We start from the raw sequence: 24,085 nt of genomic DNA, 5'->3' as shown, positions 1-24,085 counted from the left end.
GCAGCTTCTGCATTTTTTTGACACTCAAAATGAAGATTTCATCTTCATTGCAATCTGGTTTTCTGCCTGTTTTAGAGTAGACAGTGTGGTGTGTTTGTATTTAGTAATTTTTGTTGCTTAAAGCCTGAGTCAGTGAAGGCCAAGTTTTCTGCATGCATCATGCTATTGAATGTGTGAATGCACATTGCAAGGAACTCTATAACTCCCATCTCACCTCTCCGCTGTCTCTTGTGCATGGACAGCAATAAGAGAGTGTTGGGTGCTGGCTGGATGCTAGGGAAAACAACTTTTTGTACCTAGGTACAATTTGGGCTGAGCTGTAGCAGTACACAGTTGCTGGCTGTGATTAGGCTCTGTGAAGCAGATTTAGCATCTCTATCTGGTTCCCAACAGACACGAGAGGCTATTGTGAAAATCTATGGTAATCCCAGCAAAGGGTGTGGGTTAGCCATGAGATGAATCCTGCCCTCTAAGACAAAATTAAGGCACGTGGTAGACTATTATAACCTGCTTTTATGGATGCTTCAGGCCACTGTGGTCAGTCCAGCTCTTCTGACCAGGGTAAATTGTCTAAATATGTTTTGCTTTACTGCCTGTCACTGTCCAGTTTTAGTTTAGTCCAGTATAGAAGAATCCTAATAGTGCTTACAAGTCTTGAAAATGCCTATGTATGCATGGAAAAGGCAAATTATGCATGAAATGTATAGTGTTGCTGTGTTTGAACAATGCAATCTGTGGGTGGCTAAAGGGCTAACTAAATTGCAGGCATAATGAAAGCTCTGTGGTATTTAGTATATGTTCTGTCAGCATTAAACAGTCACCTTGTAAATATATGTTAATTTTGAAGGTGTAACTGACCTTTTTAATATTAATTGAAATGTCTCATGTTTAGAGGTTGGTGCTATCCTAGAAGAGACAGAAGCCTGTGACTGGTGGAGCCTGGGTGCCATTCTTTTTGAACTCCTCACTGGGAAGGTAGGGCTGGGGGCAAGTTACTCGATAAAATGGAACTCTTGGCCATTAGTTGCTCACAAGTGGTGTGCCCAATTGTGATTTCCTTGCTTGTCTTTCTCTGATGAGCTTTGCGGACCCAAGTACCCTCAATTTGCTTGGTCTACATGGAACCAGAGAAACAAAACATGTTTAAGCTTCAGCAGAAGAACTTGATAAAGCCATATCAAACTCAGGACTGAAAAGATAACCAAAACCCATGCTGCCCTCTTAACCACAGTGAAATCAAAGTTCTCTAACATTCCTTCTGTACATTTACAAGATTTTTGCCCTAATAGTTTTAGTATTATTTCTTGGGACAGCGTAAAAGCCATATGTTGCTGTTACACATTAATTTGGTATTTCTAGACAAAGAGTGCTCAGCCAAATCAAACTTGTGATTAGTTTGCAGTTCTGCATAAAGAAGGCAAAGTCCACCAAATTCCCAGACTCTTCAAGTTTGAGCCATAGAGCACAAGCATTAAGACGTAAATATTCTAAAACCGCATCTCCAGGGGGGCATCAGCGCCTGTTGACATTCCTCCCAGAATCAGTACTTCATACTAGGAAGCACTGAAATTTTAGCTGTGTTAGTTTGCATGCATACTAGGAGAAAATTCAACGTTACAATTTTTTAATTAATAAATTTATCTGCCTGCTTTGATTTATTTATTTATTTTTAAAATATTTTTTCTCCAGACTCTGGTTGAGTGCCATCCATCAGGAATAAACACTCACACTTCCTTGAGTATACCGGACCATGTATCAAAGGAGGCCAGGTCACTGATTCAGCAGGTAATTGAGGGGAAAATTTATTTTCTATAGGTGCGCATGTAGACTGGACAAATACTTATCTACCTAAGCTGTTCTGGTGAAGTAAATGTAAAAACTGCTGCTGATGGGACCATGGATGAATCTTTTGTCACCACTGATGAATTTTGCCCATCTGTCATGTTGCATCCAGAAACCTTGACTTCTGCTGCCAGGTGTCTCTGTAGAAAACAGGAGTGCTTTGCCATTTCTTCAGAGAACAAGTTTGGTCAATGCTGAGTGCTTTGGAAACACCTGCTGGTGATGCGCGAATATTTTAGGAATTCTGCCCTAAAAGTTCATGGAAACATTTGTAATGAATTGAATTAAACTAAAAAAAGTTGATGCCAATTCAGCAAGAGAGTTTTAAGTACTATGAAACCTGTAACACACTGATTGGAAGCTGTGACCTTGCTGTGGTTGAAAATCTATAGGTGTCCTCCAGGAAACCTTTTGGATGCCATTTGTTAAGAAAAGTTCTTTAAATTGTGAATACAATGACTTCTGTAATAAGAAGATAACTGGTAGGTTGGACAAAAGGCAGAGTACGAAACCTTAAAATGTAGACAACCTTCCAGACCGGTTTCCCATTTTCAAACTAATGAGAATAGTATTGAATGCTGGTTTTAGTTTACTCATAGCTTTAGATAGTGTCGACTGAGAGAATGAACTTGTAGTACAGGGTCTTGAATTTCAGGTAGTGCTCTCTTCCTTCTAGTTAATTTTGACGTAACTGAGGAATTGGAGCCTAGATCTGACCTATTCCACTTGAGCAGAATAAGTGATACTTGTGAACTGTGTTGTTCAGCCCTGAAGAGTATCTTGCTAGTGGATGCATAAATAATGACATCACTTAGATGTAGATTTGAACAGAGAAGAGTGGAAAAAGTAGTTCTTGAAGCAAACAAAGGAAAGAAATTTTGAAAATTCAGTGAGTCAAAAGACCCAGTGACAGATTGATTTCTGTGCCATTACTGTGAAACGATTAATGGAAGTGGAACTAGACGTTTGGACCTCCTATTTTGACTAGGTGACATGAAGTCACTGAAGGTGAAAACATTTGTCTGTGTGTTTCTGGCAAAGGTAGAAAGGGAAGTGACTAAAGAAAAATCCCATTTTTGTATAATCTGCATTTGTATTGTTAGACAGTAGCAAATTGTTACCCTCACCCACAGGTGCTGCAGAACTCAAATGGCTAAGGGAAAGCAAAACCACACTGGGTGAAGGCAATTCCTCCCATTAAGACCAGAAGTGAAGACAAATGAAGTTGTCCAGTCCACTTCTCCCTGCCAACGTAGGGTAGTTCTTCACGGTAGACTAACGTACTGCCTATTTTCAAATATGCCAAAGAGTGGCTCTTTTGCCACTTGCGGTTTAAGTGGCAAATATATCTCTGCCACTTGAAGATATATTACAAGGCCGTATCTGTTCAGAGAACAGTCACCCCAGTGCCTGTTAGGTTAAGCCTTCCAGTGTAGGGTGGTGACTTATCTGGTGGAGGTTTGGCTATATGAGACCGTAAATCACATTTTTGTTGTGTGACTATCCAAGGAAGCTGCCATTCATTGTTGAGGAAGCCTTGTCAGGAAAAGGAAGAAAGCTCACTTGGCATGGATAGCAATTTGTCATTGCGACTTTCCTTCCCCCCACTGCCAAGGGTAAACAGGTCAAAGCATCACAGAATAACTCTCTGGGATCAATGTTCAGCTATACAGAAAACTGTGTCAGATGTTGTCTCCTGCTGTGGCTTCCAGTGCAGGTGACTTCATCGTAAACACCTCCTTCATTTAGCCAGCTTCTCAGAAAGCAGAGATCTGTTTATTTCTGGTGAAAGATGAAGTTGTTATTTTTATATTGGTTTGGTATTTTGCACCCAGTGTTTTTTCAGGCACCTCCAGACTTTACTACCAACAAAATACACAACATGATGTTTTCAGTAGGTATCTGTTGCAGTTTCTGTTGCATCTGCTTTCTGAGATTGAGGTTCTTCTGGAAGGACAAACTCCAGAAAATGTGCGCGTGCTTACTTTCCCTCTGCTGGTGCTGGTTGTATTTCAGCAGAAGGCAGAGAGATCCTGGCTGCATCTGTTTCTGCTGGCTGGTAGAAGATATCAGAGCAGCACTATTCACTGTCACAGAGCTACCTTTACTATGTGACATTATGACTGCAAATAGCAGACCCATCTTAAAATGTGTAAATTCCTATGTTTATGGATGTAGACTCACTTAGATGTTGAGTGCATTAAGATATGAATACACATTGTTCCAAGTGACAACTGGGAGAAGTTATCCTATTAGCTGTTGCAGAAAGAGCAAGAAAGAAATCATGCCTTTGTACCGTCTGTAATTGAGTAGAGTATAAACAGTTCTCTAAAACTGCAAAATATTTTTGCGTGTCTTTATTAGTCTCTTTGGAGTATTACCTTTGCATTCCCTTTTATATGGATTGGTATCTTTAAACAGATGTAAATATTGTGATTTCCTTTTCACATGAATTCAGCATGTGATGTACAACTAAAAAGCAAACGAAGTGCTGAATTTTAGGAAATTTCCATGAAGCCATTACACTGTTTTCTTTCTTTCACTGGGGTTTTGCTTTTTCAGTTTTAGTCCATTTGTAGGACTCTTTAAAACTTCTTTTTTTTTTTCGGAAATAGAGAATGGCTGTAATATCCTGGTATGTTAGGACCAAGTCACAATTTATGAAATGGAAAGTTACAGACCACTGTCCCCGATGTAGCCGTAACACAGTGGTGCGAGCTAAGGATAACGTGAAGCGAACGCGGTGTCCAGTGTTCTACCGATGCAGGCTCTGACTGCTGCTCTCTATGTTTTTAAAATGAGGTTACACTTAAAATGAAGTCCTGATGTGCAGTGCTTCAGGGAATTGCATGCTGTGATCAGTAGTCTCTGAAGGCTGTAACACTGAGACTCAAGGAAAGGAGAGTCTTCTTCCATTTACTGGATTTTAGGAATTTCAAGTATGCTTTCGCACTCTTGAAAGTAATTCATAGAGCAGGAAAACAGTAGGATGTCCCTTACCTTAGACCTTTCCAGAACTTTTAAGCAGTTGTTTTTGTTCTTACTCACTGAATCATATATATTTCTCTTTTTATATCAAGCTTTTGCAGTTTAATCCTGCGGAGCGTCTTGGTGCTGGCGTTGCTGGTGTTGAAGACATCAAATCTCATCCATTTTTTGCCCTTATAGAATGGGCAGATCTGCTGAGATGAGAGATGTGTGGCCTCTGAACAAACTCGGGTCAAGTGGACAAGTTTCTCTGGCACAGAAGCACCCTGACTTGCTTCCTTTGGATGTCCCAAACCATTTGGACGTGATGACTAAAGGACGCTGCAGCAATCGGGCCACTTTTAACAGGAATCACTGGTTGTACAGGGTGCTAGCTTATTTTTACGGCAACTGGTGGCTACATGCATGTAAGTCTTTTCACCAAAGGGTGGTTTGTGAGGCAATTCCTGGGCAGCGTGTTTAGCACTGCCAGCTTGTCCACTAAGTAGAAACAGGAATGTGCTCCTGGTGCTTTGTCTGATGATGGAAGTATTTATAGACTGTGCCAGTTGAACGTATCTTTATAGTGTCAATAGACCATTTCCCTATGCTAAGAGCAGCTCTAGGGGGTTGGGGGAGGAAGGAGCAAATAATTTATTAATGGTATATGCTGAATAAAATACTAAAATGCTTTATGCAAAAGTTGACAAGTTAAAAATAATATATCCATTAAAAATTAAGAAAGCTGTTGTATAATACTGTGGAATGTGTCTTGAAAATGGCATATCATTTCCCACTGTGGAAAGAGCATATAAAAGGCAAATAATGCTGTCAAATGTTGTACTTTGTTGGCTGACAATGTCTGTTTAAAACTCTTGACTCCATTGTATTTGATGAGCTACGTGTTAAAGTCACTACAGAAAGGGAAATCTTCTTTTCCTCAGCCGGATAAACACTGCTTTAGCACTCTAATAAGGAGCGAGAAAACATACTGCTACATAAATAAATGTATAGATTAAAAAAGGAAGAACTCTTCTCTCATGATTGCAGCTACCACTTTATCACTTAATGAACTTTACTTCCTTGAAGTGTCCTATTTTTAGCTGCTACTTCAGGAAAAAACCTTTCTGCTCGTGCTCTTCTGCTTGAGGAAGCTTCTGAACTCTCCTGTTTGTTAATAGTCTTAATAAATCAAAGAAAGCCTTCACCCACTCTGCTGCTTGAACAGGAAGAAGCCTGGGATTTGCTCATGCCAAATGACTAAGTGACATCTCTGAGCAAACCCTAGTGGGTAAGACTTGGGTGTGAGCCAATTAGCTGACCTGTTTGTTAGAAAGGTCTGGAGAATGGGAGAAGAATATGAGACACGCAGAATATTTTGTTGTGCGCTGCTGTTGCTGCTAAGCAGCCATGCTTGTACGGGTTCCTGACGTACAAACGCTGTACGCTGCGATGCTTGTACAGATTATGGATCTGTGGGTTTTTTCCTAATTGTTCCCTTTGCTCTCCCTCTTTTTTTTTTTTTTTTTTTTTTTTTTTTCCTTTTTCTCCTTCTCCCCAGCTTTATCCGGAGAACAAAGGGCAAATTCCTTTGGGAAAGTGAGGTGACAGCAATGATTATTGAATTTACAACTCAAAAAAAAAAAAAAGTATCCCTCCATTTGTATTTTAGCAGTGTATTTTATGGGCACTCCCAAAAGTGCATCTGCACAGTCTCCATCTGTTAGACACCAGGTCGGTGTATTCAAATAAAGTGGAAAAGGAAAATGCTTCACCTAAACAAAGGAAATCTGGAAACTTTTTTTTCCTTTTAAAATTATTCCACTCCCCTCTTTTTTTCTTTCTTCCCTTTCTTGTGATCACCAGGCCAGCAGAGGGGCTGTAACAACACCGCAGGTTGTAACCAGGTCACTAGTATCACTGCCTACTGGAGTGCTGTCCAAGATTACATCACTCTCAGAAACTGTGTTTCAACCTACCACCCTCTGGCTTCATAACAGGAACTCCCTCAGGTGAGCCACAGGAACAACTTCCTGCGCCGAGCGGGTCGGAAATCTCTAATGCGGAGACCAAGCTGATCCAGAGCTTCCTTCCAGCACTGCCCTGCCTGTGACTTTGGAGAGGGCTCATTGCTCAAGGGAAGCCTCCCTTCCCTCGGCCACCTGACTCCATCCCTGGGGCTCTTGAGCCAAGCCACCAGGTAGTGTTGTTGCCCGTGTTGATCTGTCCCATTGCATTTGCCTGGCAATAACTGTAAAAAAAAAAAAGAATCTTTTTCATGTTACTTTAAAATGCTCTCTTGTTCAGGTTGTGCCCGGGTGCTGCTTGCAAGTAAAGGCAGGATAAGGTAGCTCAGGAGCACAAGGTGGTTTCTGTGAGCAGCAGCAGGAAAACGCTGTTTTAGCAGAAACCGGAGGACCAGTCACTCTCACTGCAAAGCACTCACTTTAGTTAATGACATATAAATATTTCTTTTTCAAGTATGTTAGTAGCGAGGAAATCTAGATCACAGAGACTGGAAGGAATGGGGCACTTGGCAAGACTGCTTCCCAGAAATGAACCTGTGAGATGCTCCTGGGTTTTGTAACCTTACCGCTCACTCAAATAATGGTTTTGCTAAAGGAAGCACAGTCTGGAGTTAACTGCACAAAAAAATCCAGCTTCTTTTTTTCCCTTTAACATGTATTATGTTGTATTGGTGTTTACATGTATTCCTTTAATAAACAAAGCCTTTCAAGTCTAATTCAGACCTCGGGTTTCTGAACTTTACATTTAGTTCTTGAAGACAGTCCTTCCTACCTAATCAATGTTTTTTGTCCTTGGCTTTTATGACTTGAAAATGTTCTAGATACCTTCTTTTTGGTGGCTCTTATGAAGCCCTGTGGTGCACATCTTTATTTTGCTGATTGCTAAGTAGCGCAAAGTCCATTCCACCTTCCTTCTCTTACATCTAATGGCTGACAGCAAAACAAATCAGTGCCATTTTGTTCTCAGGAATTAGCGAGAGTCTATGTAAAGCACAGTAAAATAAGCTTATAGATTTTCCTATTCTCCTGTGGGTGTTCAGCTAAGGCAGATAACACACTTAGGACATCTCGAAGTGGTAATTCATTGCACCCTGTTGAACCACTCTGTAATGTTTTTTGTGCCCTACTAACAAAAACTGGGAGACAAAACCCGTGAAGGCTTGCATTGGGGAGAATTGCTGCGAGGCGAGCCAGCGCCCCTGCCCAGACCTACAGAAGAAATTGCATCTCATGAAATACAAGGGGCATAACTTTGTTCGCTTTTAATGGCTGTATTCACAGCTTCTGCGCTTGTAGCACAGCTCCTATATCTCCTGTGAAAATCACCTCTCAGACAGCAGTCACTGTCACGCTGACTCTCCGCGCACCTTTGGGATGCTGAGTCGGCAGGGTTACCTGCGCTGGAACATCCACCCGGCTCCTCTCTCCAGTGCTAAACCTGCTCCTTGGTGCGTCCCCGCAGCGAAGGGCACTGGGATGAAGAAGGCTGGGGAGGTCAGCCTTCTCTAAATGAAGCACTCAGCATAACAAGGTACGGGGAAGTGCGAAGTAAACCACTATGGGATTTTTTTTTTTTTTTTTTTTTTGAGTGTGGTGTCATTTGTTTTCTCAAGGACACTGAGTAGGAAGCTGGAGAAACAGAAACTTCCTCTCTGGTGAGATTTATGGTAGGGGTTTTAGCAATAAAACAAAAAAGTAAATTTGTTGATTTCTTCAGGTTTGCGCTTTCTGTGCGGGCTTTGCTGTGAGCTGAACTCTGGTTCCGGGCTGCTGCCCGGCCCCGCGCTCTGCCCAAGGGGACCTTCACCCTGGCCCAGTGCGTGCCGGCGAGTCTGTCCACGGCTCAGTGCCCCAAAGTCCTCTGCCAGTCAGCAGTGTCTGTGGCTGAAGAGCACCTCTCGTAGCCGACCCTCTGCTCCGTGTCTTCTGTGAGCCGCACGTGGCTCTCAAACCAGAGCCCTGCAGCTTTTTGCCAGGCTCTAAGTTGTTGCACGGATGGGATTTCTTTGTCTCTGCAGCAGTGGCCTGTTAACCACTGCCCCTTCCCTCACCTCAACGTGGCGTTACCTCGGGAAGGCCCGTCCTGGCTGCATGGTGTCCTTGGGGTGCAGTCGGAGATGCTGCTGGAGAGGCCCTTCCTGTGACCGATGCCTTTTGTTTGCGTCCACCATGCTTCTGCCTAGCAGCCTCCTGCGCGGCGGGATGGACCTCCCGCGGGCTCTTGCTCTGCAGCGGTACGTGGCACCGTGTACATTTAAAGTTCTTATTTAGCATATACCCACCAACAAATGGCAGGCTGGGGCATAACGAGGACCAGGCCAGGCCTGGGGCTGTGGCCACCTGGTGTGTGTAAGGACATCCCGTATGATCTCATCTCCAGGGCTGGACCGCACAGCTCCTGCTGATGTGAATGCCTGTGGGGGTGAGGGGGACCGAGGGACTTGGCCGAATAGCAGTGGGGATGCTGGCAGCTGTGGCAGGGGCACGGGGAGTGCGCGAGAGGCTCAGGCAGCCCCCCAGGACAGGGCACCTTGTGCAGCTCCAGCTGCAGTTTGGGAAGGGGGTGGCAGAGCCAACTCCCAGAGGGAGAATGGGACCTGCTTAAAAGGTGGCGAGCAGCTGCTGCTGGCAGCAGTGGTTTAGACTGGCAGCGCACAGCCTTGTCCTGCGCCGGAGGGCTGGTGGCTGCCTGAGCCATCAGCAGAGCCAGGGAGTCCTGGCCCAAAGGTGAGGTGTCCTCAAGAATATCCCAACTTCTGCGGTGGAGGTAGTCCCACCTCCTGCTCGTGCTGTGCAGTGCAATCTCCTGCGCCCCTGATGCCACGCAGAGGAGGCTAATCAGGGTGCAGCAGAGAGGATGCTCCGGACTCTCGGCAGTGGTTGATGGCTTAACGTGCTGCCCCAACAGGACCTCACCACCTCTTGGCAGACCAGAGGCTCTCCTCCAAAGGCAGCTCTGTCTCCATCTTCTTGGCCCAGGGACCCGTCAGGAGGGATTAGAGCTGCTGCTGGAGGGCTGCAGTGGCACTGTGATGGCCAGGAGGGCTGCAGAAACGTGCAACACTGGGCAGCAGGGAATTAGCATCCTCTTGGGAAGGCTGCGGGCGGTCGCCTTGATGTTTTGCTGCTGAGATCCTAAGGTTGGCAAGTTTGGGAAAAGTCCTTCTGGGGGCAATAAGCTAGACAAGCCAACTGGCAAGTGGTGGAGCTGGATAAAGATGGGCCAGCCAGGGAAAGAGCAGATGTTGCGGGGGTCAGCGGTCCTCCTCAGCAAAGCCTTGCTAACCTCCTTTTGCTTTGCCTTGGAGACAGAGCTGTTTTGCCTCCATGTGATCTCACCTCTAGCAGTTTCTCCCATCCCCTTCTATGAGCCATTTATCCCTGTTTTTTTTTCCAGGTTTGACCAGCCGTCCCCATCCGTGTTCTGCATTACATCCTTCAGCCCCGATCATGGATTTTCTTGCCCTTTGGTTCTGAAATGTCACCCCAAAGTGGACCCAGGAGTGGATTATTAGATGCAGCTGTTATACTCGCATACCACTGAAAACAAAGGGAGAGGATTACTCCCACAAAATGAAAGCACAAGGGTTGTAAAAGGGTTAGGAAATTGCTTACCCCAGCAGCGTGCAAATAATGAGAGTTTTATGGTGCCCTGCACAGTGGTGAGATAACGAGGAAGGAGCCTCCATGAGAGGAGCCGGTGCTGTACCACGATTTAGAATATGGCACTGGCTCGCTATGCTCCGCTTGCAGTCTTGCCTGTGCACTGTGGTCTGACATTTGCCAGCTCGTAATCTTCCTTTATGAACCAGGCATGGAGAAGAACTTCTTCAACAGCGTGGACCATGAGTCAAGTGGCATATATCCTTTCTCCAGACTTTTTAATTTTTTTTTTTTTTTTTTTTACATCCTTCCCCTGGACTCTGCCTTCTTGGGCTCCTTCCTTTCCAGCCCTACGCCTGCTTTGACCTCCGAGAAGTCCCCCGTGCCCAGCTCCTGGTCTCTCACGGTGTCCTGCCAGGCCCAGCAAAGCTGAGACCCAGTCAGGTGAAGCAAGAGTTGAGTTCCCCCGGGAAAGACCTGGGCTGCTCCGGCTCCCTCTAGGCACCTCAGCAGGTGCTCTGTGACACTGCAGAGAGTCCTGGACTATTAAAATAGTCCCGGCCCCATTAACATCACTGGGAGTTTTCCCATTGACTTTGCTGGGGTCAGGAGTTTGCCCTTCAATTACAGAGAGAAGCCAATTTAATGAAAACAGGTATAGAGAGCTTATTTGCTTTCCTACTTTAAGCATACCTGTGTAGTTTCAGCCTCGGTGTTAGAGAAATAGACTGTTTATTTATTTATTTATTTATTTTTAATTAGATGCTATTCTGGCAGGTGCTGTTAACACAGCTTATCCAGTCACTGTCCCTGGCTGGGACGAGGTCGGCAACTCTTCTCCCTCAGCCTTTACTGTGCCACTGACCAACTGCGTGAGCCTCCCTATAAAATAGGGAGGGCATTTTGCTAAGTGGCGGCGATGGGAAGAGTTACTTACCGCCTGCCCTGCGGTTTAAGGCCGAGAAGTCTTTGCTGAGCAGCGCTGCACATGCCCCGTTAGGGTGACTGGAGCGCAGAGGGCTGAGAAAGGCAGGCATCTGGTTTCCTCATTATTTCTTTTCATAAATAATCCCTTGTCCTTGCACCCTGGACTCTGACAGCATTTAGAACATGCCGGGTGTGGGGATTTTTTTCCCCCCTCCGATACTTATTCATTGGGAGAGCGGTTAAACAATAGGTTTTTGTCTAAATCTTTACCAGTGAAATTGTCAGAAGAGATTTCCGCCCCCCTCTCCCGTCTATCCTCCTTTTGTCTCCTTCAGTCGTCGGGGTCAGGATCCGCCGCCAAACGGAGACCGCGGTTGCTTTTCCAGGCCCCAGATGCCAATATGTGGCAGCATCTGGCTGGTTGGCAGGCGCCGGGGCAGTGGTGCTGGCTGCGCCGCAGCCTGTCATGCGGCGGCGGCGCTTGATGGGCGCCCTGCTTCTTTGAGAATATGGTCCCGACCAAGGAAACGGATAATAATTAAATCTACTAAAGGAGGTGAATTATCTGGTAGGGCGGCTGCCATCGGAAGCCGCGCCGACTCCTGGCCCTGGGTTTGTTTCTTTTTTGTTTTGTCTTCTTCGGCAGCATCTCGCGTAACCTTACCTTCTTGTGCTGTGAGCGTTTGGGGTGCCTTAAGGCATGGAGCTCCTTGAAAGAGAAATACAAATCACTAAAAATGTAGAGATAAAACCCTCTCCTTAGAGGCCATGTGTTTGGCATGGGAAACACATGATAACAGCTTGCTTTAGAAAGGTGACATTTCCACTGAAGGCTGAATAATAAAAAATGCATTCTAAAAGCCGAGCTTTTCTCTCTCTTCTGATATATTAGACTTTTGTAATGAAGACAGCTTCTGGGACCGGGGAATCTACTGCTTCCTTGAAATATATGCGTGGGAGCTTTCCCTGGCCCTAATGGGTGTCGCATGTGGCTGTGGCTCCATTAATGTTGCAAGCTCTATTAAAAGGGATTGTCGGTAGCCCTTCACGTGCCGTCAATCAAAGCTGTCTTTCCCTAACTTTGCTTTAGCTCAGGCTCGCCCATGTAGGCAGACTTGCCCAGAGTTAAGTCACTTCTCATATTAAGATGGATAGAAAAGATTCTAATCGTGTGGTGGTGTGGTTTTTTTTTTTTTTTTTTTTTTCTCCTCTCTCCCTTTTAATTCAGCTCTTGCTGGTGAAGGACTCTGGAGGGATGGGGAAGGAGGAGACAGCCAGGCAGCTTAAAGAGGCCTCTGAGGGTCATGTTGAGTCTGTGCTATTATGTTCCAGCGAGGAGAATAGCTTTATTGACAGACAGCTGTTTGACTCCTGCAGCCGTACAGTATTTGCCGCAGATCCACATAAATACTGAGCCCGTGTTGACAAATTCCTCATCAGTGCGAGATAGTTAAACCTGCTTGTTTAATCATTTGTGTGCTCTTGCCTCTGAAGCTCTGAAAAGAATGAGCTGCTGCTTTACAGTACAATGCATGAGAAACCTGTAAATGCTCGGAGCTGTTTCACGTGAGATTTTCAGGGTGTCTTTTTATTCTGTCCCTCTTAGAAATACAGTATTCTATTTTTTTTTTTATTATGGTTAATTCATTTTTTATTTTTTATTTTTTTTTATTTCTCTAAAAAAATCTGGCAGGCTGGCTTTGCTATACGGGTAGCAGTTCTCTGGGCAGAACTTAGGTCCTGTCTGCAATATGCCACCAGTAGCGGCATAGCCCCGTTAGGGGTCCCACAGCTTGGTTTGGAGCACGTGCGTGGAGGCACATGAGGGTGTGTGTTTTGGTTTGGCGTTTCTGGCACGGGGGCATGGAACCTGTGCTACCGGTTGCCTCCTCTCCGTAGCTCACGGGGTGGCTTTTTGACCTCCCTCCCGTTTCACAACAGTATCCGCCTTCATACCAGCATACTATCTTGTCACATTGTTGGCCTCATCTCTGGAAATATAGTATCTAAAATTAAAGATTTGTTTCTGTTTTGGAAATTTTGAATTGACCTTTGTCACTTAAATAGGGAGAGAGTGGTGTAAATCAGGGCTCCTGCCACACAGCCAATGGGGAACAAACAAAGGAGATGTCTTTTGGGACTTTCTTCAGACCTACTTTACACTGTAGTGTCTCTGTGGTTCTTTTAAAATGCTTCTGGTGTGGGGGTAATTTTTTTAAGCAAAAGGTATATTATTGAGGGGTGACCAAAAGAGAAGGCCTCATTGAAATGGGAACCTATTGTTTAGTCAGACAAAGACTTGAAACTAAAATGTCAAATAAGTGTTTGGAGAGATCGGTCACTGTGTGTTTATGTGGCGGTGAATGAGATGGACATTTCTTCCAGGAGCAAATATAAGGCTGTGGATGCTTGAAGATGTTGGCAAGTGACAAGATGTCTATCCTAAGGTTGTAATTACTGATGGAGCTGAACCTGACAGTGCTGCTGGTTTTTGAGACTTATTATCAGTTTCCTCGTAGACACAGGGAAAGCCAATGCTGTCTGCCGTTTTATTTTTAAGTACTGATGTCAGTGCAAGACATCAGTTATAATGAAGATTCACGCTTGTGTGACGCACACTTGTGAAAAATCCTGTGTATCCTATGGAAGGACACTTAGCCTGGCCAGCTGCCTCTGATGGGGCTGCAGAGATCAGCATGCAGATGAAATCAGGCCTCTGTTGATTTCAGCCCATACAGGTACTTCTTTTGCACTGATTTAACTAAAAAAAAGCCCTGCGTAAGTATACAGTCTTAGGAGCATGGCACAGCTCTGCCTATTGAGCAGGCCAGGCAGCCTCGTCGGAAGCCTTTGGAGCCAGGGCAGCTCCTACCTTAGTCCCAAGGGAATGACCTCCTCCTCCTCTCTCCATACATACGCTTCTTGGGAGTTTTCCAATTCTGAACTGTGTAATATATTCAGTGTTGATTTTATAATTCATCTGGCGGCAATTTTAACTCTCAGTTATTTTTCAGTCTTTTTCCAAGGGGACTTGGTTCTGACTTGCCTCCTACCCACTGAAAGGATGGCTTGCTGCAGAAAGTTTGGCTTTCATTCCAGTCAAGCATTTTAAAAGCATGTTCCCTTCTTTTTGGTACCGACCCATAGCTTGTATGTTGAGACCTGAGAACTGCACAAGTTTATGTGGCTAATGGAAATATTTCCAGATGAATATGAAATATTGAAAAAACCCAACACCCTGAACATAGTTAGGAGCTTTGGAAGTAATACAAACTCTTTTGCCTTAGGGCAAAAGCCAACCTTAAGCTAGAGGTCTTTTTAAACAAAACCTTCCTTCTGTTCTTCATCTTTCATCATTATAAGAGGAATAACAAAATATCTTCACATATAATTAATAAAATAGCTCAATTGGCCGCTTAAATAATTTTTAGGTGCATGACAGCCACGAAGACCAACAGACAAGTTAGTCTTTTTCGGGAACCAAGGAGACGTAGCCACAGAGATCTAGCACGGTCAGCTGAATTTGGAGTCCACCTTCAGAGCAGAATGAGTAGAGCTTCCAGAAGGTGGCTGAAAGTAGATCAGATTTCTTCAGGTTTCTGCCTTTCAACCCTGCTGTTGGTAACATGGCTGTTGTCCCCATTGTTTTTTTAAACAGGATTTTGGGCTGTAGGCTAACTTTTTTTTTTGGTATAAAAACCAAAGTACCAATGATTCCTGCCAGTAGTGGGGCTGGCGTGGTCCCCATCCCAACCAAGCATGAAATGGACCTGCTGGAGAAGGACACCAAGCCACAAGGCTGGTGGATGAGAGACAGAAGTCTGCTCTGTATTCAGAGAGATAACCACTGTTTTGTCTTTATGTTGCGATCTTGTACAACACATGTGCAAGCCTGAAGGAAGGAGAATCCCCAGCCTCAGAGCACTGACAGTTCAAATAGCCCCACATCAGAGGGCTTGAAGGCACAGTGTTGGGTACTAGTGTTCGTGGTGGGATCAGGCACTTCAATCTCTTCTTTAAGTGCTTGATACGCACCTAAACAGGTTTCCCGGCCCAGTGCCACACTCACCATAATAAGTAAGGTGTAGATGATTTATATCCACCAGTTTTCTCACTTGTTTCCCTTGTTCCTGAATGATGAAAAACCTGCATGTGCTGATGTCTGGTTGTCTCTGTGGTGGGAGTCTCAGAGGACGACGTACAGCAGGTCTACCCTGAGCAGTGGGTGATCACAACCACAAGGACCCCGGGGAGGCCACCGAGATGACCGCCAAGTGCAGCTCTGCTGCCAGGAAGCCTGAGAGGTTTTCTAGCACGGGATGGGACAGGCTGGGGCTCTTCTGCAGTCATCAGGGAGTGAGCGTTTTCCTTGGATGTGCGCAGCTCATTTGTTACGAAGCAAGCTGTATTCCTGCTGTGCGTCTGTACGCACAACGCTTATTTATTACAGCCCTTAATCAGAGCTGGGTCTAATCCATCTAAGGAAAACATAAATGTGTAACAATGGATTTTTTTAGTAATTAAAATTGTAACTCCTTCTCTGAAGTCTTGATTAAACAGCATTAAATGTCACAATGCTGTGAGAAATAGCCATTATCAACAAAAATCAAACCAGGTATAAACTGCTACAGGAATTTTGCCTGGAGCGGTCGAATTTCAGTGCAAACAGAAGGGGTCAACTTGTGACACTTGGCTCCTGTATTCTGCTCGTAAGCATCCCGGCGTATTTGCTTTGCTCTCTCTGTCTTTTTCCTCCTCTGTTCCCCTCTCCATATATCAGTGTCGGGGAGTTCAGACATCACAAGGGCCGGTGGGTTTTTTATTATTATTGTAGCACCTAATGTGGAATTTCGCGTGAGCAACACTCCTTCCTGTCAGTACTTGGAAACTCTTTTGTGTTACGTCCGTCCTTTCTCTGAAGTAATCGCTCAACTATTCCTAGCAATAAAATATTCCTCTCTAGCCCCATCGGATATGTTAGAAAGATTAGTGCAAGATCTGAAGGCCCTGTCCAGCTAAGTTCAACAATACTTCCCTCAGCTTTAAAGTTCTATTATTTTACCGCAGATATCGCCTGAGGACATGGTATAGGAAAAAGGCACCCAGATACTGCCCGATAGGCATAAGCGATATACTACATGCTGTCTGAGTGACACAACTCCCATGAGCGACCTGCCAAGGGACAGGGGCATGAAGAACAGGAGTCCGTGCATATTTATGTCCTGCTTCTCTATGTTTTTTTTTGTTTGGTTTTTTTTTTTTTTTTTAATTAACTTTAAACACAGTACACTGAAGATTTGTCTAAAACTTGTCAGGGTACTGGGAACGTGGCCTGCCTCTCCTGTTGTCTGAAAAGGCAGCATGGTTCTTGTCTCTCCGCAGCCGGGGAACTGAGGAGAGAAACCATTCTCAATAAGGCAGGTTAAAAAACTTATTTGGCACCTAAGATGCACTTTGCGGGAGGGAAACTTTTCCTAAGATATTTAAACACGTACCTGACTAATGATGGGAGAATCTGCTTCCTTTGCTCCCGCTCAGGGACTGACACAAGTTGAAGCAGAGCTGAAACTCCCGACAAATTGTTAAGAAAACCCTAGAGAATGGAGAAGTGATGCCCATACCGCTTTCCATGTCACCAGTTGCACCAGCTGGAGGTACACATGCAAACTGAACTTATTTTCAGTGGTTACTTTGACCTGGCTTTGGGAAGCGGGGAGTGAGTCTGTCTGCACTTGCTTGTGGAAAAAGCACCTCCTCGGGCTTTCACAGGGGAACCAGCTCCTCCACGAGGTGAAGCATTAGGGATGTGCTTGTTCCTTGGCTTTTCTTCAGTCTTTCTTCAGCCGGATGGATGCCATAACTCCGGTTTGGGGAGGCTTCCTCACCACACAGCAAAGTCTCTGCTCCCCCGGAAGGGGCTGTACGTGGGCAGATGCCCCCGGTGTGGCCATCTGACTGCCCCACTCCCTGCCTTGCCCCACACTGCCATCTCCTGCGGCTTCGGCTCTAAAAAAAAAGTTTACTTCAGTTTGAGGGTATTTTTGTGGACTACCTTTTTTTTTTGTTTTGTTTTGTTTTTGTTTGACAGCCATGACAGCCTCTCCTCATTATTATGGAAAATATAGGGTTGGTGGTAATTACTATCTGAGTATGAATGGGAGCAGAAGTGGGCATAGCCTGCACTGGCCTTTCTTTGACAAGGTATAACTTTCTTCTGAATTTCTGTGTTAATTAATGCTTATTTAAAAACCACTTTAATTGGCAGTAAACACCTCAACTTTTTGTACTCATTAAAATGCACCCATTGATGTGTGATGGATTTTTTAAAGCTTAATTAACTTTCTTCCTGTATATATAACCTATAATAATGACAAATATGGGAAACTGCCTCCCCCCCCCCCCCCCCCCCCCATTTTTGGCCCTCCCCCCGATATTGCTATCGCTTGAAGAAAGGCTATAAAAATGCATCCTGACTTGGCCAGGACAGGCAAGTGCTCTGGGGAGAGTAATTCAGCCCCTCTCTCCCAGCTGCCCTGCCTGCCCACCGCCTGTCCCACCCCCACGGCTGCAGCCCGAGATGCCCACCCTGCCCTCTCCCTTCTCCCCTGTGGGCAGCGATTAGATCCTTCTCCCATCTTCACTGCGTGTCATTGATGACAATTTTATTTATTTAGTTATTTATTGTATAAAAAAACGCTGTGCAAAACTTTTTTTCAGGTAAGCTTTCAGGCCTGCTTTTCCTCAAAGAACCATCCTTCAGTCAGAACGGAAGCGAAAATTGATTTTCTGGTTCTTTTGCTGTTTTTTTTTTTTTTTAAATAGATTCAGCTGGGTTTATCTGAACTCATATGCCTAAGTGCCCAGTCAAAAGAACCAAGGAACCTCTAAAAGTGCTTTTTTCTTTCTCCAATTTGCAGCTCACATCTAAGCCACGGGGCGGGATTATAGTGTAGAACTTTCTAGCGTGATGAAGTGAACGATGATTTCAAGCTGTATTTTTTAAGTGTCTCGGCATTTAGGACTATGAAATTAGACTCCCGAATCACTTTTGAATGTGGGATGTCGGTACTTTTGTAACTGTGTAACTGTGATCCTTTGTATACAACGGAAATTATCAACAAGCAGAGCACATTATAGTAATTCATGCAAAATATGCAATTTGCTTGGTTCAGCTATTACACGCAGATCATTTTCCAGTTTTCCTTTGCAATTTCTGAAATATTCTTGTTTAAGGTGGATAAATCTGAAGTTTTAAAATGGGGAATCTGGTTTGTGAAGGCACCTATACTGACTACGTTTTAAATGCATGAAGCAATGATTTAATTTCCAAAAGTGCTCCATTTCCAAAAACTCCTACTATCTTTAGCGAAATGCAAACTTGCTTAAAAGAGCTTGCAAAATGCTTTTCATTCTCCTTTACTCTGTGTTCGTTCTCTAACCCAGTTGATAACCATACTGCTGCCCAGTTCCTTTCTCTTTACCTGTCTCAAGGAGCCATTAGGCTGACCATCTAAATTCCCCACTGCAATAATAAATACGCCAAGATATTCGCTCCTGCTTTGTAAACTGTTGCGTGGCCAAGCTAGTGCCAATATTTAATAGCCGCTGCATCTTGTCTGCTTTACAGGAATCTGCCCTTCTGCAGTGACAGACACAAATCTTTAGAGCTGCAGCTTATCATTCAGTAAAGGACCTGCTTTTTGGAAGTATATAAATAAGTTTAGTATTCCTCTGGGGGCAACCAATCTTGTTCACCAACTTGTGGGCGCTTTTCAGATCCCCCCCCCCGGCTGGCGGCGTTCAGATAAAGACTATTTATTCCTGGCACTTGCACTCCCGCTTGCGTGAATTTGCTCCTTCCAGCAGGGAAGGATCAGTCCTGTGGCTGTGCGCACTTACAACTGTGAAGCTTGCTGAGCTTCTGCTGCTGCGTCGTTTTTCTGTCCAGCTTGGGACTAGAACAAACAAGGTATGCACTGATTAAGAACTTGGTTTCTCTCACCTGCTGAAGGAAACTTAATTAGGGTGGCAATACTTAATTATTATTTTAAAATATACATTCACGTGGCTAAATGCGGATGGCATGCAGTATCCGAACATTAATGCTAACTTTCTTCCTGGGCTGATTTCAAGGCTATCATTAAAATAAAATGCTGCTGCCTGTTAATTTGACCGTGTCAATAAATAAAAATGTCCATAACAAGTGTATGAGTCTAATTAGGATTTTATGGCTGTGTTGTTCTGGTTGATAGTTGTGCTGCCGGCTTGCTGGGTCTTTATGTTTCAGTGATGTACACCTCATTGATGCATAACATGTAACACCTGTTGATGCGTTAAATGTTTAGTCCTGGCAATTGGCCCTCACATCATTTCTGGGTACAAGAGCTCTGCGTAGCAGACTGCAGGTCTCATAATTAGGCTTCCTCGCATTAGAAGAGCTTTTCCTAAAGGAAAACATTAAAGCTTCTGTAGTGCTGCTGAATTTTCCTGAAGTTTGTGAAAAAGGCCAGCGTTATTTTCTGTTGCAAAGGGACAAGGTTATAGCGGTGGGCTGGCTTGGTCCTTGCCTGTGAGTCAGGGCCACCCCCTGCAATAGGGTGCTGAGGCTCCAGGCATGGCTGCTCTTTCTCCCCCAGCACGTGCCGGCAGGCACACAGCACTAGCGATGCTGCCGCTTCCTTAGCTTGCGGTGGCATACAGAAGCGTAGGTATTCTGAAATAAAATCAGTATTCACCAAATGGAGCGTCTTCTTCACTGCTTTTCAGCACCAGGCCTGCTTGAGAATCGCATCTTGTATAATAAAGAACCATGAAACCATTTTCTTGTAGGTGGAGTTTCCTGCAAAGTCCAAGTCGTTTCAGACTTTGCCTTGAAATGTAAAAGATTATACCCACGTTACCTTTGTTTAGTTGAATGGCTTTAACTAGATCTGCTTGAACTGTTGTTTAAAATTTATTGGGTTTAAAATATTTATTCGTTGTTTTTAGAATCCTGTTAACATCTTGGTTTTAACAGGATTTTGTGACTGTGGGTTGCACGAGCCCATTTGACACTGCGCTTAACTAGAAATCTTTTGCCTGGAGCGCGGGCTCCCAGGCTGAGCTCCACAGCGTGTCCATGTACGTTAGGAGAGCCACCCCGTGCTAACGAGGGCGGCAGAGGCACCTCCCACTAAGGCTCAGTAAGGCTAACCAGGGTTTCATGGCAATTGTAGCCACACACTGTGGGGTTTCTGTTTTGTGGAAGTTCAGCGTGAGTGAACAGGTCGCTCTGCTTCCTATTAAAAGAACATTAGAAATATATTCTATTACTTCTATTATTCTATATTTTAAAGCTGTTAATCATAGTTTTAAAATAACTGGCAATTAACAGGACAACAGTGTTACTCGTCAGAAAGAAAAAGCAGATAAGCAACCCAGCTTGGTATCAGATTCAATAAATAAGCACCATAAATAATTCCAGCGGTTTATTCTTTGCGCCTCGATCTTGTCATTCTGTAACATTTCGAAACTTCATTTTTCAGAAAAGAACATGGTTGCCAAATGAAAACAAAGCTGCTACAGAAGACTATCCTGCTACATTTCTATTGGATACAGTGGCAGAAAGAGATAAAAGAGCAAAGACTACAGCAGAGAAGATGGAGAAAGACCCGAATAATCAATTTCAATGAAAGGCAAGTGTATTCTAACGGGGAATTCAGATTTTTCTTCCTTGGCAAAAGTTCTCTCCTAAAGGAAAGACCAAAATTTTGACTGCAAAATAATTTGAAAGAAAAAAAATGGGGTTCTAGTTTTGACAGTGGCTCCTGAAATGGTGGAAAGCGTAGTCCTGGGCAAGCCTGTCCCTGACCTGTGCTTGCTGTGGGTCACCCAGCGCCTGCCATAAGAACCTGCCATTGGCCCTGGGGGCAGTTTGTTGGTAAGAGTCGTCTCCTGCCTCTTCTTAAAATGGAGTGCCTTCCCATCTTCATATTTATTTGCACAAGTTACACAAAGTAAGTTTGTCCTTGCCTGTGATTTACTTGTTACCAAGATGTTAATGACTCAAATTCAGAGATTAGTTGTGTTAATTGCCATGATGGTATGACAGCTCCAACCGGCACCTGGTATGGAAGCAACCAACCCAAACCGAGTGCCTGGTTTCATGGTTCAAAATATGAAACCCGTATCACTCCCTCTGCAAACTGACTTGTGAATGTACAATGAGAAGAATTACCGTATTGAACAGGTCAAGATTGTTCAGGAACCCCATTTGGAAATCTTGGGGTCACCGATGTCACTAATTTTTCAGATTTTTGCCAAAGTGAACTGGTAAAAATTTCAATTTTTGAAAACTGGAAAGTAGTGGTTTCCATATTCTTTAAATAATCTCCTTAAAAAAAACCCTCTCCCCCACGCTAGGAAGGCAAAAGCAGAAAACTAGAGGAGTGAAAGTTCAAAGCAAAAAAATCCTTGGATTTTTTACCAAGTAACTTTTACCAAGATGAAAAATTTCTATAAAAAATTATTTTGTTTAACAGGCCATTTTGATTTGATTATTGTTTTTATTTTTCAATGGCAAGTTATTTACTGTTTTCTTTTCTCCTCATTGTGTGGCCCCAGGCCTTACTAAATGTGTTCTATTCAAACCCTGCTCTGAAGACAGAAATATTAATTTCCACATGGGCTTTTCTATAGAACTCATCACTATGGTAACTGAATGTTTCATAAACATTAATGAACTTATTTTCACTGCACTGCAGTGAGGCATTGGGTGGTAGTATTATCCCCATTTCATGATGAAGAACTGAGGCAGAAAGAGATTAAGTACAAAAGTATTCACTAATTTTAAGTTCCCAATCTGAGATGTATGGTCTGATTTTTCAGAGGACTTAGCTTGTTATCTGTTCAAAGCACAGCTCCCATTGCCTTCAGCTGCAGCTGTGAGTTCAAATTTCTTTGTGCTTTCTTTACTCAGAGAGAGACTGCTTTAATCCCGTTCTTACATGGCCTTTTTAATTTCTTTCCCTCAAGATAATCAGAAGGAACTGAAACTTGTTAGGTGCTGGCCACGTACTCTTTCTACATATTAACTGAAATGGCAATAGTTTACATAATTTTATCCAAACACCAATTCACATCTTTGGTGTTATAACTGAAATAAGAAATGAACTTATCCTAACTTCTCAAAGATTAGAAAAGCATTTGCTCTGGTAGAATTTATTTTTAGTTTTCACAAAAGGGAGGCAAACTCCTGGGAGCCACTTGTTTTAAAGATAACCTGGAGGCTGCTGATGTATCAAACAATTAAATTGGTGTTTGGAATCATGGATCTGTATACAGAGTCACTCATTTAAAAAAAATGTATCCTGCCCCCCCCCCTGAAAGATATCAAGCAAACTGAATGTATTAGATATATTTTGTTATATGGGATTTTTCAAGCAGGTGAATCAAGTATCTCGTTTCAAACACACCTGGGCTTTGGCAAAGTTTAGATTTGCAGTCACTGACCTGCAGACATCCCCCTACATAGGAGGGGGTCTATTAATATTGTTTTCTGTCTTCTGTCTTTAGATAGTGGGGCTTTATAGTGGCTTAGGATATCTTGAAGAGCCAGGCCTTAATTTGCATCAGAATATGTCACTTGGACTCATGGCTCCCCTCATTTAGAATAATTTTGCAGGCTTCTGTCCCTTTCTTTCCTTTACACCTACAAGTTGCCAAAGTTTACAAATGCAAAGTTTACTCTCAGATCTTTCCCGAGAGATTTACTTCTGGAGCAATTTTTTGTAGATGTTTCTCTGAAGCGGTGGTTTAGAAAGCAAGCACTGACCCCATCTTAACCACAGAGGTGCAAACAGGCTGCTGTAATATTGTGTTGTTGAATTTTCCTTCCAGTGCCGAATGAAAGAGAGCTTGCCCTTTTCCTCAAATCTCTCCCCGATCGAGAGATGAGTGAGCCGGTAACTACAATATCCAATGGCTTCACCAAGTCGAGAATGTGATGTCTGTGTAATAATGCTCAATTTTGTACACTTCAAATCCATTAGTAGCAATTACCTTACCTGAGGTGTTTTGAGTTAGTTTTAGCACCGCATTCTTGCAGTTGGTAGATAATGAGCATAATAATGTATACAGCATTTTCAAGTCTCTGTTTTTAGCTACAATAATGCCATTAGGATTCTATTTAGCAAATGTGTGCTTCACGCAAAAAGTTAAGACTTTTTTGTTCATGTTTCTCCCCCCACTTTTTCTATTGCACCTCATGTCCTATTCTGCGTAGTGCCGGCTTTCCTGAAAGAGCAGGAAAGTGTTTTAGCCACTGCACTTGTGCAAAGGCGGAGCGGCCCAGTACATCGAGCGCAAAACCAGGATGCAGGAGAGTGAGGTTTTGCTTTAGCCCTGCTGCAGCCTGCGGGGCACCCCTGGGCAAGATGCGTGTCTGCGCTCTGCTGTGTCCTGTTTGCCCAAGGGATGGGGATGCTGACACCTCTGTGGCACACCGCAGCAGCTGCCCCGCTCATATCAGGATGAGCTGAGTCTCTGCTGAAGCTGCTGGTGGACTGCATGGTGGTAAGAGATGCAGGTGCGCTTCATGGGGGTGAGAGATGCAGGTGTTGCAGCGCCTTTCACTAGGCATGCAGCTTGGTCATCTGCGTTGGGGGTCGCTGGGCACCGCGGATGTGCCATGCTCCCCCTGCCCCACTGGGCTTTTTCTTCCTTTAGAAAAAGAATTTATA

The 24,085-nt window shown here is 44.0% G+C and overlaps 1 protein-coding gene across 1 annotated transcript in view; it reads left to right on the top strand.

Moving 5' to 3' along the window:
- The window catches only part of RPS6KC1 (ribosomal protein S6 kinase C1), an 89,192-nt gene extending 82,113 nt beyond the window's left edge, over window positions 1-7,079 (top strand). Inside the window, exons 14-16 of the mRNA XM_082480347.1 lie at window positions 893-975; window positions 1,690-1,785; window positions 4,923-7,079. Of these exons, the coding sequence (XP_082336473.1) occupies window positions 893-975; window positions 1,690-1,785; window positions 4,923-5,033 (290 nt within the window). The 3' untranslated portion in view covers window positions 5,034-7,079. The remainder of the gene's footprint in view (window positions 1-892; window positions 976-1,689; window positions 1,786-4,922) is intronic.
- The last annotated feature ends 17,006 nt before the right edge of the window (window positions 7,080-24,085 follow it).

Source organism: Vanellus vanellus, assembly GCF_965231255.1.
Source record: "Vanellus vanellus genome assembly, chromosome: 3".
In the NCBI taxonomy this organism is placed as follows: Eukaryota; Metazoa; Chordata; class Aves; order Charadriiformes; family Charadriidae; genus Vanellus; species Vanellus vanellus.
This window is presented reverse-complemented; position numbering and strand designations above follow the sequence as displayed.